This window comes from Myodes glareolus, chromosome 15 (assembly GCF_982192425.1).
Source record: "Myodes glareolus chromosome 15, mMyoGla1.1, whole genome shotgun sequence".
Taxonomy (NCBI): Eukaryota; Metazoa; Chordata; class Mammalia; order Rodentia; family Cricetidae; genus Myodes; species Myodes glareolus.
In genome coordinates this window covers 31975282-31992148 of record NC_142040.1, presented here as the reverse complement: position 1 = coordinate 31992148, position 16867 = coordinate 31975282, and the positions used below count along the sequence as shown (strand labels likewise).

At 38.9% G+C, this 16867-nt stretch overlaps 1 protein-coding gene across 1 annotated transcript in view; it reads left to right on the top strand.

Annotated features, from left to right (window-relative positions):
• Cwc27 (CWC27 spliceosome associated cyclophilin) overlaps positions 1-16867 on the top strand; it is a 183516-nt gene that overhangs the window by 22792 nt on the left and 143857 nt on the right. Inside the window, exons 9-11 of the mRNA XM_048442956.3 lie at positions 4773-4852; positions 5729-5762; positions 8797-8954. Of these exons, the coding sequence (XP_048298913.3) occupies positions 4773-4852; positions 5729-5762; positions 8797-8954 (272 nt within the window). The remainder of the gene's footprint in view (positions 1-4772; positions 4853-5728; positions 5763-8796; positions 8955-16867) is intronic.

The window sequence follows — 16867 nt, the reverse complement described above, 5'->3', positions numbered from 1 at the left end:
AAAGCCAAGTGAATCCTTTAGTGACAGAACGATTTGAAGTTTCAGTGCTTGCATGAAATTAAATATTTCTAAAAGGCTTAAAAGTAATTGCTCCATTATTCACTTGCTTATCAGGTTTCTTTTTTCAGTGACTCCTCAGTGGTAAGTGCTATTCCAGAGCTAGATTGCAAGTTAGTAATTGTTACGGTCTCAACTGAGGCATTACTGTATGTGAATGAAGAAACCCGAGTCCCCTCTGGTTTGTGGATTATCAGTGTGAGGTTACACACACTCTTTCACCTCACTGCTTTATGCATGACAAGGTGTCTCTCCCACGTGGATTAGCTTTTCTTTATATGCTTCAGTATCTATGTACTACCTGATGAAAACCTCTTTGAAACCATAGGATTTTATAGCTCCAAGGGATCTAGTCCAACTTCCTTTCTTTATAGCGGAGGAAACTGAGACCCTGGCTAAGTGACTTACCAGACTCACCTGTTTCCTTTTGGATAGGATTGCATGATAGAAGGATGCCGTAATAACCATATCTCATGCTCAGAGAAGCACTCTGTTGACTTTCTCATGGTGTCACTATGAGCACGTGAAGAAATCTAATCTGGGAGATAACACTGTTGGATGGATGCTAGCTAACTGAGTACTTTTGTCCAGAAGGTGCTGTCTTGTCAATCTGTGCCTGATATTTTTTCTTTCTTTCTTCTTTTTTTTTTAAACTCTTAAGTTGAAATGTAATATCAGTATTTGTAAATTCTGTATGTTAGTACGGTAAGTCCGAAATATGTAGGGCAAGACAGAATAGTTGATTTTTCTTAAACTGGAGCCTGATACTCAGGCATGTTTTTTTTTTAATGTCATTTTTCATTCTAGGAGTTCTTATATACAGTTGCTCTTAAGGCCTTCAGTTGCTTAGATGAGGGCCACTCACATTATGGAAGATAATCCCAAAGGCTGCTGGTCTAAGTTAATTACATCTACCCAAAATTCAGCATCTAGGCCAGTGTTGCCCGTAATACTGGGCATCATGGGCTGGAGAGGTCGCCATGTGCATGAATCATACACAGAGTCAGAGCCCAGAGACCAGTGTTGTCCCTCTGTCAACATGCCTTCTAGCTCTTTCTGCCTTAATCTTCCTTCCTGTAGTCTGTTTTGCTGCTGTGCTGTGTTTTTTTTTTTTTTTCTGTTTTGTTGCTTCTTTATTTTTCAGGTCCATCCCACTCGCTGTTCATTTTTAGATATGCTAGCAGTCAGTTTTGATTTTCTTGTGAAGTTGAGGCTTCTTTTGCGGAGTTTGCTAAGTATATTTAGTCTTGTTTTCAACATTTGAACCCTTTAGCCAAATGATGACCTTAAAATAGGTCATTCAGGAAGAGTTACCCTTAAAGAGAGAGTCAGACTTCTGTTCCAGTTTCTGAGACTCTTCTAAGTTTTTCCATTCTTCCTAGTTTCTTTCTCTGCTTTGGTAGTTCACTGCAGTGGGAGTGGGTTTGTGTTTAAAATCTGCTTTTGATCCTCTACCTCCATGCTAACCCAGTTTAGAAGTTAGTTAAAATCTAAAGTGGTAATGATTATTCAACTTAATTTATGAGTTCTTCCTGGTTTTAGGGCTTACTTTAGAAATTGTGAAACAAGTTTATTCTTTTTTCTTTAAGCTCTTTAAAATGAATTTTCCTTTAATGGCTCAACAAGAATTTTTCTTTTTCCTTTTCTCTTTCTCTTTCTTTTGTGTTCATTTCAGACACAGGGTCTTGCCCAGTAGACCTGGCTAGTCTCAAATATGCAATCTTCCTGTTTTAGTCTCCTAAAGGTTGGGATTACAGCATGCAACACTGTACTTGGGAAGAACTTTCTTTTTAAAATAGTAATTATTTAAATTGGCAAACAAAATTATATATATTGTATATAACATAACGTTTTAAAATATGTATATAGAGTAGGATGTCTGAGTTGAGCTAATTCACATATACCCATTTCACATACCACATACATGTTACAGTAAGAACATTTAAAATCTTTCTGTGGGGTTGGAGAGATGGCTCTGTGGTTAAAAGCTTTTGTTCAGAGGACTCAGGTTTGGTTCCCAGCACCCACGTGGCAATTCAGAATTGCCTATAGCTCTAGTTGCAGGTGATCCATTCTGACCTTGAGGTCACCAGGCATGAAGGTGCTGCACATACATACAAACAAGCAAGACACTCATACATATAAAATAAATAATTAAAAAACAAATACAAATAAAATCTGTGATTTTTCAGGAATGCAAATTAACATTACAAATTTTGTGCATGCATTTAGTTTTCTTTTGGGAAATAGATAAGGCTGCTATTTAATTTTGTAGCTAAGTGTTCTGAGATCTTAGAAAGTTTATTGCTTTTGCAATTATAAGTTTTGAGCTAAAAAGTATATGATTGCGGGATATTAGATTTTGAAATTCATTTGATCAGATTGTCATCTTTTGCTATTGTTACTATTTTGAGATAGGGCCTCAAGGTGTTGCCTCAGTGAGCCTTTACCTCCAGGGCCTCAGCCACCCTGCTGCTCAGCATGAGTAGCTATGACTGAACCCGGGTGGGTGTCACTTTGGGCAGCACCTGTGGTATTGTTCCACATCTTTTGTGCCATGTTCCCTTCTGTTTGTGAGCAACTTTTCCAATCTTCATAGTTAGACAAAGGCATTAATGAGTAATTAGTTGAACTATTGCCCTTTCATTAAGAACTTTAAAAGAGGCTATGGAATTGAAGTTATTTCAGAAGTGGGCTTGAGTTGCCGACGTGAAGTTTGGTTTTCGCTGAATTACAGGAAGTGAGATATATCCCAAATAAAAATGTTTTCTTGGCTTTATACTGATACATCTGCAGAGCAATGAAGATGCATGATCAGATTCTTCTAAAACTGTTGTCTAGTAAGGCAAATTAAAAGAGATGATTCAGGAAAATCAAAACAGCTAAAGATGCCATAGTATTCAGAAAAACCCAGACTTTAAACTCTTTAAAGTTAGATTGTAGTTATGGTTATTGATGATTTTCAAAACCCTGGGTGATGATATATTATGTCCTTAACTAAAATGTGCTTCTGTGCTCAGGATGTAGCTTCAGAGAGCACTTGGCTAAGTCCATATGAGGACCTGGGTAAATCCCCAGAACTGACACCTCCACCCTAAGGAGCAGAGGGGATTCTGTCGTCCTAATGAGTCTTCAGACAGAGGTAGTAGTCTGGGCACTCGCCCCCTCCCCCATCCATCCCTATAATCTGAAAGACAAGAATGTTGTGTTCTACAGCCACAGGCACTGCCATCTACTCGCTTCTCTTTGCACCGCCCTTGCTGCATTGCTATATAAGATGGGGGTTGAAGCTTGAGTCAGTGTTTGAAGCACTGCAGGGAACAGCGCCTTGAGCTGTGTGTCTTTGGAAGATTTGTAAAACCTGGATGCTCTGCACGTGTATATCGATATTTTTAGCAATGAAGCACAGGTCAGGACTGCAAAATAATAATAATAAAAAAGCCTTAAGCTATATGTTTATTTTACTTGATTTGATCTTCAAAGACCAGAGAATCACATGTTAATACAGAAATATTTAAATCTTAATTATTTGTCATGGAAGCATATTTTTAAAGATATATACCCATCTTAAAGTAGTACATCAAACTTAGGGCCAGTTCACAAATTAACCAGTGAAACAGAAGGCCAATTTAGAATGTTCCCATTATGCAATAGGGAAATATGTAGGCTAGGACTCATAGTGCTTGCTTGGTGTCTATGAGGACCTAAACGACATAGAAATAGATCCATTTAGACTCTTGGTTTATTAATTTAAATCCTGATTCTCTTCCACTGACTGGCTCTGTGGCTCTTGATTAATAGCTTAATAACATCAAACTGTTAAATGTGGCTATGTGCTACATCGTGTATTTCCATTAGAGAGGGAGAGGCAGGGTAGAAGTGCACTGTGTAGCTCTATGACTGGCACCAAATGCACGCTTAATAAATTAGGACAATAGCAGTAATTCTTATAGTTCTACTTCTTGTAGTAACGCTTTGTAGTAATGATTCCTCATTTGTTTTTTGCCTATAAAAATGTCATTATTGAGAAGTGAACTTTTGGAATTAAAGCACTTACTTCCATATTTGGTCTCTGATAGGTGTTTGAGAGACTCCTGAGTATCTGTCCTCCGTTTGTTAACTAGCAATCTCATCTGATTGCTTGTGGATGCTTTCTAAAAGTTGTCTTGTTCAGCATAGACTGTATGTGGAAGGATAGTAGTGTGTGTTTATCTCAGTTTATTCTTATAAATTTCTGTGTATGGATTGTAGGAATTAATCATTTGTATGTAAATCATAAACACTCAGAGCTGGCAAGCCACAGTGCTTTTAACAGGGTCACTTTTTGTTGGGAAAGATGATTCTAATTTTTGAGCCATGAGTGATATTGCATACCTGTAATCCCAGCACAAGAGATGCCAAGGAGGAAAGATTATGAGTTCTAGATCAGTCTGGGCTGGTTAGAGAACTCAAGGCCATCTTGGGCTAGGACTAGATGGTAGGACTACATCTTTAAAAAAAAAACAACAAAAATTAATGTTTTAAACAAATAGAAATCCCATTCTCAGTCAGCAAAAGCATTCTTATTTCTACAACTTTGGGTATAATGAACCTTTCAGAAGCATGTCTTTTGCTAATCATACTATGTCCTTACTAAATTTCATGTAAATTAATTACTATTCATTTTGAAAACTGTTAGTTTCCTGCTCTCAACTATATTGTGTGTTTTTTCCCAGAGCATGAAGGGGAGAAGCAAAAGCAGCCATGACCTGCTTAAGGACGATCCGCACCTAAGCTCTGTCCCGGCTGTGGAAAGGTTGGTGCAGCGCGACACTGGACTCCCTGGTTTTAGACTGTCTCTCATTCTCTTGCGTTCTTTGTTTTCTTTATTGTTTCTATGCTAGAGCTCATAAAATAAATTTCTTAAGCCTAGTCAAAACAATATTACATTTTGATAAGTGATTAATCTTAGGCTAGTCTAAATACTAGAAACTGTTGTTGTAATAATTTCATGTTGCGTTGCTCTCTGTCTTTGGGGCATTTTTGTTTGGGTGTCATGAGTAAACATGAGAGTGCAAGGTTACTGGCAGAAGTGACTTCATTCTGGGCCAATTTACTGTGTGTAAATTCTTACAACTTTCAGAGTTGATAGATATCTGTCTTAATTGTCTTTGTCGTTGCTGCTTGAGAGGTGGGATAGTAATTAGCGTTAAATGTATTAATTACATATGATATATTGGCCAGTGTCTTAGAGATAAAATACTGTTGTATTGAGGTTAACTCATCTTCAAAAATCCTATTTCAAAATACTGTTTTTTTAGTATCTTTTTAATTTGTAGGATACGGTTTCTTTAGCCAGAACCTTTTAAGCTATAGAAAAATTATTTTCTGCAAATGGAACAGCACGATGGTGGTTGTTTGTATTAAAAAATTAAAAAAAAATCCAGGGAATTATTTGCTTATCTGCTAATGGAGCATGTCTGCTCCACTGTTTATAAATGGTGACTTACTTCTTTGAGCATGTTCCCCTCTGTTGTACAGTGCCGTTCTGAGAGTGCTATGTGGAAAAACAAAACAAGACATTAATTCTAGCAAACCAGTTATGAACTCCAGTCTACCCTTGGTATAAATGAGTACTGCTATTAGTTTCACTGTGAAGCTAAAATGTGTTTGTCTTTACTTATTTTTGTAGTGAAAAAGATGCCGCAGCGGGAGATTTAGAAGATGTGAGTACTCATTTTAGTACAAATAGAGCTTGAACCATTTAGAGATAGGTCAGAGTTCTACAAACAAATTATGTTTTCTTTAAAAACATATATAAATACCTGAAATTTTTAAAATGAAATAATTTCTTTTGCTATTAGAATATTTACTTCCAAATAGATATGCACATTTTCCCATAGAATTGCAATCTTACATCTGAATTTCTGTTTTGCCTTTTCTCTGTTACGTACCATTATGTGAATACTCCAATTTTAGATGTTTTAATTTTATTTATGTTAAAAGTTTAAAAGTGATGAGTGGGCATCCTTTATGCTACAGGAAGTCCACGGAGGAGTTATTTATAATAGTATATTCCTATTTATACCCTTATTGAAGATGATGCTCTTTTAAGGTGGTACCTTTAATTCTAGCTAACAATGATAAATACAGAAGGAGAGGCCAGTGAGGAGACTCAGTAGGTAAAGGTACTTGTTGTTAAGCCTGAGGACAGGAACTCAGTTTCCTTACTCACAAGGTAGAGAGAGAGAAAGGATCTACATATTCAAGCTGAGGCAAGTGCGCACACACACACACACACACACACACACACACAAATATAGTAAAAATTAAAATAAACAGAAGGAAGATTTTCTTGTATTATGTGAATGATAAAGGTTTTCAAGTTATATAAATACTATGTTAGGATAAAACCTATTGTTGCATACTTTGCATAATTCAAAAGAAAATATATAATTTAGCATGTACAGAGATTTACTTTTTACCACAATCAAAAAGGGGGTTCTCTGATTAGCTATAAGAGAGAGAATGAATATCTGCTTTGGTAGGAAAACGTCCTGGGAGAAGAGAAACTTGGATCGTACAGGCACTAGACGCTAACTTGGTTATAGAAGGAGCTAAGAATGATAGAGTGTATAGGATGCTCAGCTAAGCAGAGATCACACCTTGTTCAGGAAGTGCAAGTTAAGTTTTAAAGTTTGAGAAACTTGCTGTGTGGAGAAGTGAGAGGGCTGAATATAGAAAGGACCGACCCGTGCCAGTCTCCTGAGTAAAAGAGTATGTTATATTCCTGGATCCAACAACAGGCCAGTATGACCAGTGTCGTGATGCCGAGAGAGGAGGACTGGCATGCTACACACAGTGGTATCCCCGTGCTAAGGAGTTTGGGTTTCATCTTAGAGGTGATGAGTAACAGTTGGATGGTATTGTTTAAGAAGAAGGGTGCCACAGTCAACTTTGCATTGTAGAAATCATCATTGGCAGCATTGCACAGGACAAATGAGAGCAAGGAGGCCAGGGTAAAGGGAGTGCGGGAAAGCTGCTGAAGGAGGAACGCTTTGAGGAGGGAGATGAGGAAGGAGTCTAAGAGAACCACAAGTTTCTGGCTTGGTGACCTTGTTAGCAAGGTACCAAACACAGGACACACTTGAGGCTGGGTGGTAGATAAAAATTAATTAACAATTTGTATATTTTGAGTTGAGTTACCTTGAAGACATCTGGTTATAATAATAAGGGCTAGAAAATAGGGCTTTATTCTTAAGTTTTTGGGTAGGATGAGGTCACTTAAAGAGAGTGTTTGTTCTCTGACCTGTTTTAGATCCAAAAGCCTTTTAATGTGTGCGTCCTTTCCCCAGAAAGTGTCCTATTGTCACAAATAAAATTTTACGACTTTGCAAAGATCTATTTTATATCTGCTGAGGCCCAAACATGTCAGGTATAACTTAAACATCTTGCCAAACACATGCAGTTTCTGTCCACAGAGATTTTTGGTTCAGTTAAGTCCGCAACAAGACTTGGGATTACATGTTATCAAGTAATAATTTGACTGATTCTGTACTGATACTTTGCATATATGAAAATCAATATATGTATATACATATGTAGTTTTTTGTTTGTTTTTGTTTTGTTTTGTTGAGACAGGCTCTAACCATATAGTCCTGGCTGGCCTGGAACTTGCTCTGTAGGTCAGGCTGGCTTCCAACTCTTAGAGAAGGGGCTGCCTCTGACACTGCTTCCCTGGTTCAAGGATTAAAGACGTGTGCCTGGGTGGATTTTATTTTATTTTTTTTTTAACAAATAATAATTTGGGGAGTCAGAGAACCAGACTTTGAAAAACCCTGCTGTAAGGGTTCATAGTCCTCAAGTCAAGAAGCCTGTCTAGCTGTCTCTTGGCAGGCCAAGGAATCACAGGAGATAAATAACCCCTTGTTGTCTTCTTTCTCCCCCTTCTCTCTCCTCTTTAGTAATGCTGGGAGCTGTTCTAAAAGATGAATATAAAATAGTAGGCAAATAGACCAGACTTTTTGCTTTCCTGGAGTATTCTCCTTAATTGTCTGAGAAAAAAATCGTAAACAATAAGTGCTATAGAAATAAGGAGGACTGAATATGAGATGGGAAGGGTTTTTATTATTTTATATTTTTTTCCTCTGTTAATAGTAAAGTCAAGATACATCACTAAGGGGGTAGGAGAAGAAAAATGCCAACATTGGGATATCTAAAATAAGAGTGTTCCAGTCTAAAGAGAGCGGCACTAAGGAGACTCTGTCAGGGAGAAGGTAGCCAGCCCCCGGTGCACCGTGCTCTCAGAAGACTGGTGACTGCTGGGGCTTCGGTTGGAGGCCTAAGGCGGTTTGGCTGGGTTTGATTTTGCTGCGGTGCAGGGCACACTGGTGGGTTTTGCCGAAGGTGCTTGAGTCTTAGTGACTGCAGTTCACCTCTTCTAGTTGAATGAATTCCTGGTTGATGTTACGCTGGCCAAGCCTCCAGAACCACATTTCCTACAGGGATGAGGATGAGACTGGGTGGTGCAGAGGGAGTGCTCCACAGACAACTGGTGTATAGTGAGCTGATTATCCCTCTTGGGATCCCATCATATGTTACTAGCCTGGAGCAGGATACTATCCCAGTGGAAGAAGAGTCTTCATGCCCTTACTGGTTCAAAACTAAATATGGCCTAGAACCCAGCAAGCATCTAAAATGAGTCTCTGGAAGGGAAAGGGAACCAGAATGCCTAGCAGATACTCATTTTAGTTTTTACAGGATGGCGAAGATGAGCGTGCAGAGCATGATGAATACATTGATGGCGATGAAAAGGCCCTGATGAGAGAAAGAATCGCAAAAAGGTTAAAAAAAGACACGAGTGAAAATGTGAAATCAGCTGGAGAGGGCACAATAGAAAAGAAGCCGGCCAGCCGCAGGTAAGTCAGCCATTGTCCTTCGGCATCCGCAGTTCCGTCTCTCTGCTTCTCTTCACCTGGAACTGAGTGCTCCGCTCCCTAATTTTTAAACTCGAAACGGCATAATGTTAACTGTTAGGCTGTGGGAAATCAGCTTCTTTGGGCCTTTAAAAAAAAAAAGATCAGAATCAAAGGAATTTAATGTACAGTAAACAGTATATCGGCTGTATGTATGAAATTGTTTGTTTTGTTCAGAAATGTGAACTTTGAGTGATTTGTATAAGAAAGACATCCTCAAAAGCTTTAGGGGAGTAAAATTGGTCCAAATTGGTGAGTAAAGTGCCCTGAAACCATTCTTAGATATCTTTTTTAAGTCTGATTGGCTAAAACTTACTGGGCTCTCTAATCATTGGCATTATAAAGTAAATTCCAGTGAATGCTGGAAGTCTGTCTGGTGTTAAAAGTTTGTTAGATTTTACTTTTCTGAAATTCAACTCAAGTAAAACCCCTCCCTTCCTAGATGATTCTTTATTATAACTCTAGGATATATACATCTTATCTATCACTGCTCTACAGCGTCACAGGATGTCTTTTATTCAGTTAATCTGTGCAGTACAATAAAAGTACATAGAAATCGTGTGTGTGTGTATTTCCCAGCCTTGTGTGGGAAGCTTTAAGATTGAGGCATTTCCTTTGCAGAGGTCCTTCAGTATTTACTTTGTTTAACCAAAAATAAAAGTGGTCCCCAGAAATATCTACTGATCACATTTGTTTGTGATCAGAAGTGAAACTGAGAGCTCAGGGTGGTGGCTCACACCTTTAATCACAGCACTCAGGAGGCAGAGGCAGGCAGATCTAAGTTAGAGGCCAGAGTGAACTACATAGTGAGTTCCAGGAAAACCAGGGCTACACAGAGAGACCTTGTCTTGAAAAACAAAGCAAAGCAAAACAAAAATAAGAAGAAAAAAAAATGATGAAAGTTCTGACTTAAAAAAAAAATCATATTAGTCATGGTTTTAGAAGCTGAAGTCCAAGATCGAACTCCTAACAAATTTGTTTTTTTCATGTGGTGGAGAAGACCTATGATGGCTCTTTTTCTTAACAGAACATCAGGTTGGAGGGCCACCAGCATTTGGTAAGGAGAGAAGAGATGGAGGATATAGGAGGCTTTGGTCAGTGTCTGAGCTTGAAAGCTGGCGACTGCCTAAGTAGTTACACTAAAGCAGTGCTTCTCAACCTGTGGGTCGCAACCCCTTGGTGTCAAGCCACCCTTTCAGAGGGTTTGCTTGTGACCATTGGAAAACACAGGTTATTTACATTATAATTCTTAACAGTAGCAAAATTATAGTTATGAAGCAACAACAAAGATAATTTTATGATTGGGGGTCAACATGACATGAGGAACTGTATTAAAGGATCGCAGTGTTAGGAAGGTTGAGAGCCACTGCAGACAGGTGCTTTCTAGAAGAGTGAGGAGATATTTGAGTCAGAGGCACTGTGGAGCTTGTCATTTTGTCCTGCTCTTCTGATGATTTCTTACATAGTCACACCCTAGAAAATATCTAGTTATCGTAACAGTTTTTCTGTTTTTATAAATGAATATAATTTGCATATTTTAAATCATAAAATATTAAGTTTAGAATACTTTGTACATTCACTGTATTAGCAAAAACCCTTATTAAAGTACTTGCAAGTCTACCCAGGAAAGTGAATTTCAGAAAACTAATTCCCTAAAAGTAGTTTTAAAATTTTAGGTAGGGCTGTCACGTGGTAAAGGAGAAACCTGATGCCGGCAGGTTGTCCTCTGACTTCCACATCTGAGGAGGTCACAGTAAATACGTACTTTTAAAGAAAGTTTTGGGTAAACATATGCATTGTGAATATGGATTGGTTTTAAACTCCCGTTTACTCCCATGTGCATCCAGGGCTGGATAGGAGTTTGAGCTGCACGTGTCAGCCCGCAGCTGCTGGCGGTTGAGGTGGTACCTTTTATCATCTGGACATGGCAGTCCTAGCTGAAGGCTTAACTGGAATCGGTTTTTGGCCTGTAGGTGGCACTCAGTGGCTACAAGTTAGTCATGTAAGAAACAAATTGAGTATTCTGTCCTGCTTATTTATTTCAAGCCTTTGTGTTCTGATTCAAAATAAATCACTAAACATTAAAGTCAGAAGGAGCGAATATCATTTTCTGTGCTGCTTGCAGTCGCTATGAAACCACTGTCTTTTTTGTGTAATTTCTTAATTTTTAATGTGTAAAAATGCAATCATAGAGCCAAGTAGAAATATTAAAGTCAAGAGTGAAGACCTCATGAATTAGTCAGTCTTTAAATTATGAGACGTGTTACTATAAAGTCATAAGCAATATACACTAACTCCTGAGGCCTGGGTAGCACTTACATTTAATGTCACTAAATTTAGTCCCTGTTTCGTCATCGTCCTCTGTTGAATTTGCGATCTGTGACTAGGATGTCTCTTGGAATTTTGAATTATTTTCCCCTCTAGGATTTCTAGACCTCTTGAAAAAAGAAAGTATAAGTCTCAGATTTGCACGAGTCTTATCACACATGTTCTGCTTTGGATTATAAGTTTTCCATGACACATAAGTTTTGTTTTCTTTCTTTTCGCAAATTAAAAGGTAGTTTGATAATTAAATTTCAAAAAAGATAACACACTTTGAAATGATAGTACAATTTTTAAAGGATAGGAAAATTTAAAAGATCAAGCCAGTTGGTTGGTGCACACCTTTAATTGCAGCACTTGGGAGGCAGAGGCAGGCGGATCTCTATGAGTTTGAGGCCAGCCTGGTCTACAGAGATAGTTCCAATATAGCCAAAGCTGTTACACAAATAAACCCTGTCTCAAAAAACTGAAAAAAAAAAAAAGAAAAGAAAAAGAAAAGATCAAAACCCGTGGACCTTCTAGCCAGGCAACTTCCGGCCTTAGAAGCGTCTGCAGGGTGTCCTCACTGTAGCCTCAGGACCTTGACAGGCAATGGGTGGAACTGAACCATCAGAGGACATGGCTTCTGACTCTCTATCTTTTGTGGACTGAAGCAAGAAGTGAGACATAAAGAAATAGAAATGCATAGATTAAAATCTGGAATATAACCCCCACATAATACTTGCAATTATGTCTTTGATCTGGAGTAACAGTGGTCTAAATATATTTTCTGGAAATGTTATAGCTGGGCAGCAGATACTAAGGTCAAACTCAGTCCTGGTTTGCATATTTTCCTGCTTTTACCAGAACTTGATGCTGATTTTTTTTTTTAATATATATCTCCTAACTATCCACTCTGTTCTTAACTTTAATCTCAAATATTTTTTACTCTTATGCTAGGCACTGTGTAAGAACTACTGTGTGCTAGGTTCGGAAACACGAAATACAAGAGAAATGTGTTCTGTCCGCTAATGTTCATTGTCTAATTGGTGTCTGGATGCATCTCCCAAAGTTCAGGTGCAGCCATACTGAGAGATGAAGGACTGAAGGAATGACTACCAGGACAGGAGGGCAATCATACTAATTATGATTATCTGGGCAATGGATTACTGAGAAAAGATTCTGCCTACACCATGATCCCTCTCACACATGCCTGCATGAGCACACACACACACACACACACACACACACACACACTCTTACACACACACGCACGCATGCACTCGTGCACACACAGAGAAGGCCCTCTCCACCCATCTCTGACTTAACCTCGAGCTTCCCAGACTTAAGAACCATTATCCACTTTCAGATATTTTGTTCTTAACAAACACAAATCATGAAAAATTAAGAATTGTAGAAAGTAAATATGGCAAGGTCTCTACTAGACTTGTGTGCCAAGTGTTATAGACATTGAATAAGTTGTATATATTTCAGAAAAGCATCAAATGCCAACTTACGAAAAACAAGAGAGGTGCAGAAGTGGTGGTTCATGCCTGCAATCCCGCATTTGGGTGAATTGCTCACAAGCTTATGAGTGCATTGCTCATAAGGTGGGAGGCTCATAAGTTTGAGATCTGCCTGGGCTGCATAGCATGTCAAATACCACGGGTTTCTTATGGGTCACCCTAATTCTAGTAAGATAAAGCATCTTTTGGAGCCACTGTTTAAATACTAGCACTCGTGCATCAAGCTCAGTTCTTTAGATTAACATTGCTACTCTCCCCAAGCTAACCGGATGATTTGTTTTAATGTCTTTACCTGTTATGGTTAAAATTTTGGAATAATATTGGTTGTAATATAAACCATTTCATACTTTGGTATTTCTGGCAAGTTTCCTTTATCATTCTTTTTGGAACTCTATTGCAGGAATTTTGGATATTCTCAGCAAAACTGTTTCTTGAACTGTTCAAAATGATATATCACTTTAGAAATGCTAAGTCAGTTCACTGAGAACCAGTTAGATCCATATGCGAGGGGTCATCTTTATACTAAACTCATCCCCATACACTTGAACTTAAGCAAATGCTCCAGAAATATGACAGCTCTACTGTTTTTATAATTGGATTCCGTATGGCAGACAGGAAGCTGTGAAGTGCACATTGGGGGAAGAGGGACCTATCAAAATAGGCAAGAGGCAGTTGCATATCTTCAGAGTTGCAGTCTATCAATCTCACAACATCTGTTGTTTATGGGGACTAGAGTTGTCCGTCTGAAATGCATTGTAGAAATTTTACAGGAAACATTCTTTAGGTCATTCTCTACCCTGGAAAGTAGATTTCCACTGAAGAAGTTTGCAACACTGGTTGCTCTCTTATCATCCCCAGCTGCTCATTGTGAATTCACCTGTTCACTAAACAGGCAAGCACAGTTGGTGTAAGAAAGAAGAGAAAGCTACCAGTGGTTCTAGTTTCTTTGTTTTGCACAAAGCACAAAACATTGTACAAGGGCCTGAGGGAAATTATAGCTAGTGTCTCTGTCTAGGCCTCTCTTCTCTGCCCCCCCCCCCCCACTCTCGACTCTTGAGATCTTTGGCACCCTTCAGATAGCGCTTGATGTTCCTGGTTTGTTGAGTGTATTTATAGGTTTCTCAAGGTGAGGAGTTGTTCCCACTGCTGACAATTACTTATTGTACTTTTCCAGTATGGCTAGGCATTTTGCCAAGTGTTTTTCCACCCACAACAAAGCTACAAGGTATAATTTGTATTATTATCCTTGTTTTGACAAGTGAAACAAAGAAACCTAAAACACTAGACTTCTAAAATGTGAAGTGCCTTGTCTTTTGCCCATTGCTGCATGGTAGCAAAACCAGTTCTTGGGCTGTAATGATCTGCACCTCTTCAGAGCCCAGGGAGTAGGACCCAGTCGGATGTGCCCAGCTAAAGAGAGCTTGGCATGGGATTTTTCTAGCAGAAAGCACCAGGTTCAGTGAAAAACCTGTTTCTAGAAATAAAATGGAGAAATGATTGAGGAATACATCGGGACATTAACCTCTCCCCCCATACATCCTGCTATGCTCAGTACATCACACACACACACACACACACATACACATGCATATACTCGTGAGGGGGGTGGGTAGACAGAGACAGATGAATAATAATTTTAGGCAATCCCCTTAGATAAATAAGTGTTCTATGTATAAATATATAAATAAATAGACAAAAATTTCAGTAGCTTGAAACAGGTCTTATCTTACTGTGATGAAGAGCTCCAGGTTAGCTCCTTATTGTCTTCATCTAGGGCCTCACATGCAGCTTTTTTTCCCCTGAGATAACAAACATGGCAGAGGGGAGAGTGATAATGGGTTCATATTAGCTCTTAAGATTTCTTCTTTGAGGTGACATATCACTTCATCATCTCAGAGGCTAAAGCAGGTACTGTCTGTTAGCCTGGTGTCCAGTGAGCCAAGTTTAGACCCTCCACAGGCAGGAACAGGAAGTGGCTGGAACAGCAATGGAATCTACTATAGTCTCTGCTTTGCTCAGGAATTTGAGGGATACCTGTGATTGTGCAATAAGTTTGATCAACATTCTTTTGCCATCTTTGTCTTGACCCAGAGCAAAGAGAATTAACAAAGACTATATAGTCATCGTTACCAGAATTTCAAAGGAATATCAACTTGTAGTTATTGAAGACTTTTCCCAAACTGGTTCTGTGGTTTACTTTCATGTCTGTCTTTAAGTAGGAGGTAGGGAAGATGACACTGGATGTCTTCCATAACTTTGAGAAGTGCTGGAGAAACCCTTCCCATGCACAGAACATTAAATTATAACTTCCTCATGACGTACCTTAAGGATCTTTTCCTTGTAAGGAATAGAAATGCATTCATATTAGCTCAGACACAGGAGTTTCTGGAGGAAGGACTAGGACTGTTGCCCAGACTCCAGATAAAAAGTATTGCAGCAGCTCTTCCTGGGAAGCAGGTGTCAGAGAGTTCCATCTTTTCTTCCTCTGCAGCCTTGGACTCTGCTTTTCTCTGTTTTTATTCTTTCTGTAAGCCTGTTTCTCTTTAGGGCAGTGATTGGTCTCCTAGTGCACACCAGCTCTTCAGAGAAAAATTATCATGATTTGTGTCCCAAATATGATCATCCAGGTGACAGAATCTTATTGGCTAGGCTTAGGTCCATTCACTCATTTGTAGCATTGATATAAATACATAGATATAGAAAGGGAAGTGAGAAGCCATGAGTTTTGTGGTAGCGTCAAGGTCAGCTAGCCATTATCTGTCTTCCCTTCTACTTAGTATAGGGATTCCGGTATTTAGCAGAACTCATAACTGACCAGATTAAAGATAATCACCATTCTCCTGTGTAGCTTGAATGGCCATATAACCATCTTCTGATTAATGAGGTAAGGGAAAAGTATATCAGACTGTGGAAACAGTTTTTTAAAACAATGAATTTTATTAAGCATGGAGTAGCCTAATATTTATTATTATTGTTGTTGTTGTTGTTAGTGGTAGTAGTAGTAGGGGGTGATGGTGATGGTGATAGTGATAGTTGTAGTAGTAATAGTAGCAGTGACTTATTAGGTTCAATGGTTAAGAGCATTGTGTTGTTCTTGCAGAGGACCTGGGGTTGGTTCCTACCATCCACATGGCAGCTCAGATCCATCTGTAACACTAGTTCCGGGGGATTCAGTGCCCTCTTCTGGCTTCTGTAGGTGCCAGGCATTCACATGGTGCACATAAATACATGAAAGCAAACACTTATACACATAAAACAAAAATAATTTCTTTTTAAAAATTATTTTTATTCTTTGAGAAATTCATATATGTATGCATGTATGTATGCATGCAAGTATGTTTACAGTGTATTTTGATCATATATATCCCTCTTAACCTTACTCAGACTCCCCCTGGGTTCAACCTTCCACTCCCATTCCCCAATGCCTGCCAACACAGAACAGCTCCCAACTTTATGTTCTCTCTATTTTTTTATATCCCACTGAGTCTGTTAATGCTGCCTATATACACATGGAGTGGGTCTATCTACTGGAGCATTTGCAACCTGTCAGTGGCCACATCCCCAGGAAAAAGTTACCTTCTTCCCCAGATGCCACCAATTGAAAATAGCTCCTCAGTTGGAGATGAGGCTTGTGAGCCCTGCGATATCCACACTGGAATTTTGACTGGCTTGATCTTGTACAGGTAAATTTGGCTGGGTGAGTTTATGAGTGTGCTAGATAGCATTGCTATGTCTAGAAGACAGCACGTCATAGCACTCTTCCCTATCCTATAACTCTTGCATTCTTTTTTTTCATGATACAAATGATAAATTATATTTATACAGTAAGTAAGTATGAATAGTCAACACAAATCTAAAACCAGTCACCAACGCTGGAACTGAGAAACATTTAGGTGACTTCCATCAAGATGTTCATCAGGAAGGGCATGGTGGCCTGTGTGCAACACACATGGCAGGGACCAGTGGCCTTGTGATCAATGCAGCAGGTCACAAAGATACGGCAGGTAGAAGGAAAGAGTCCAGTGACTA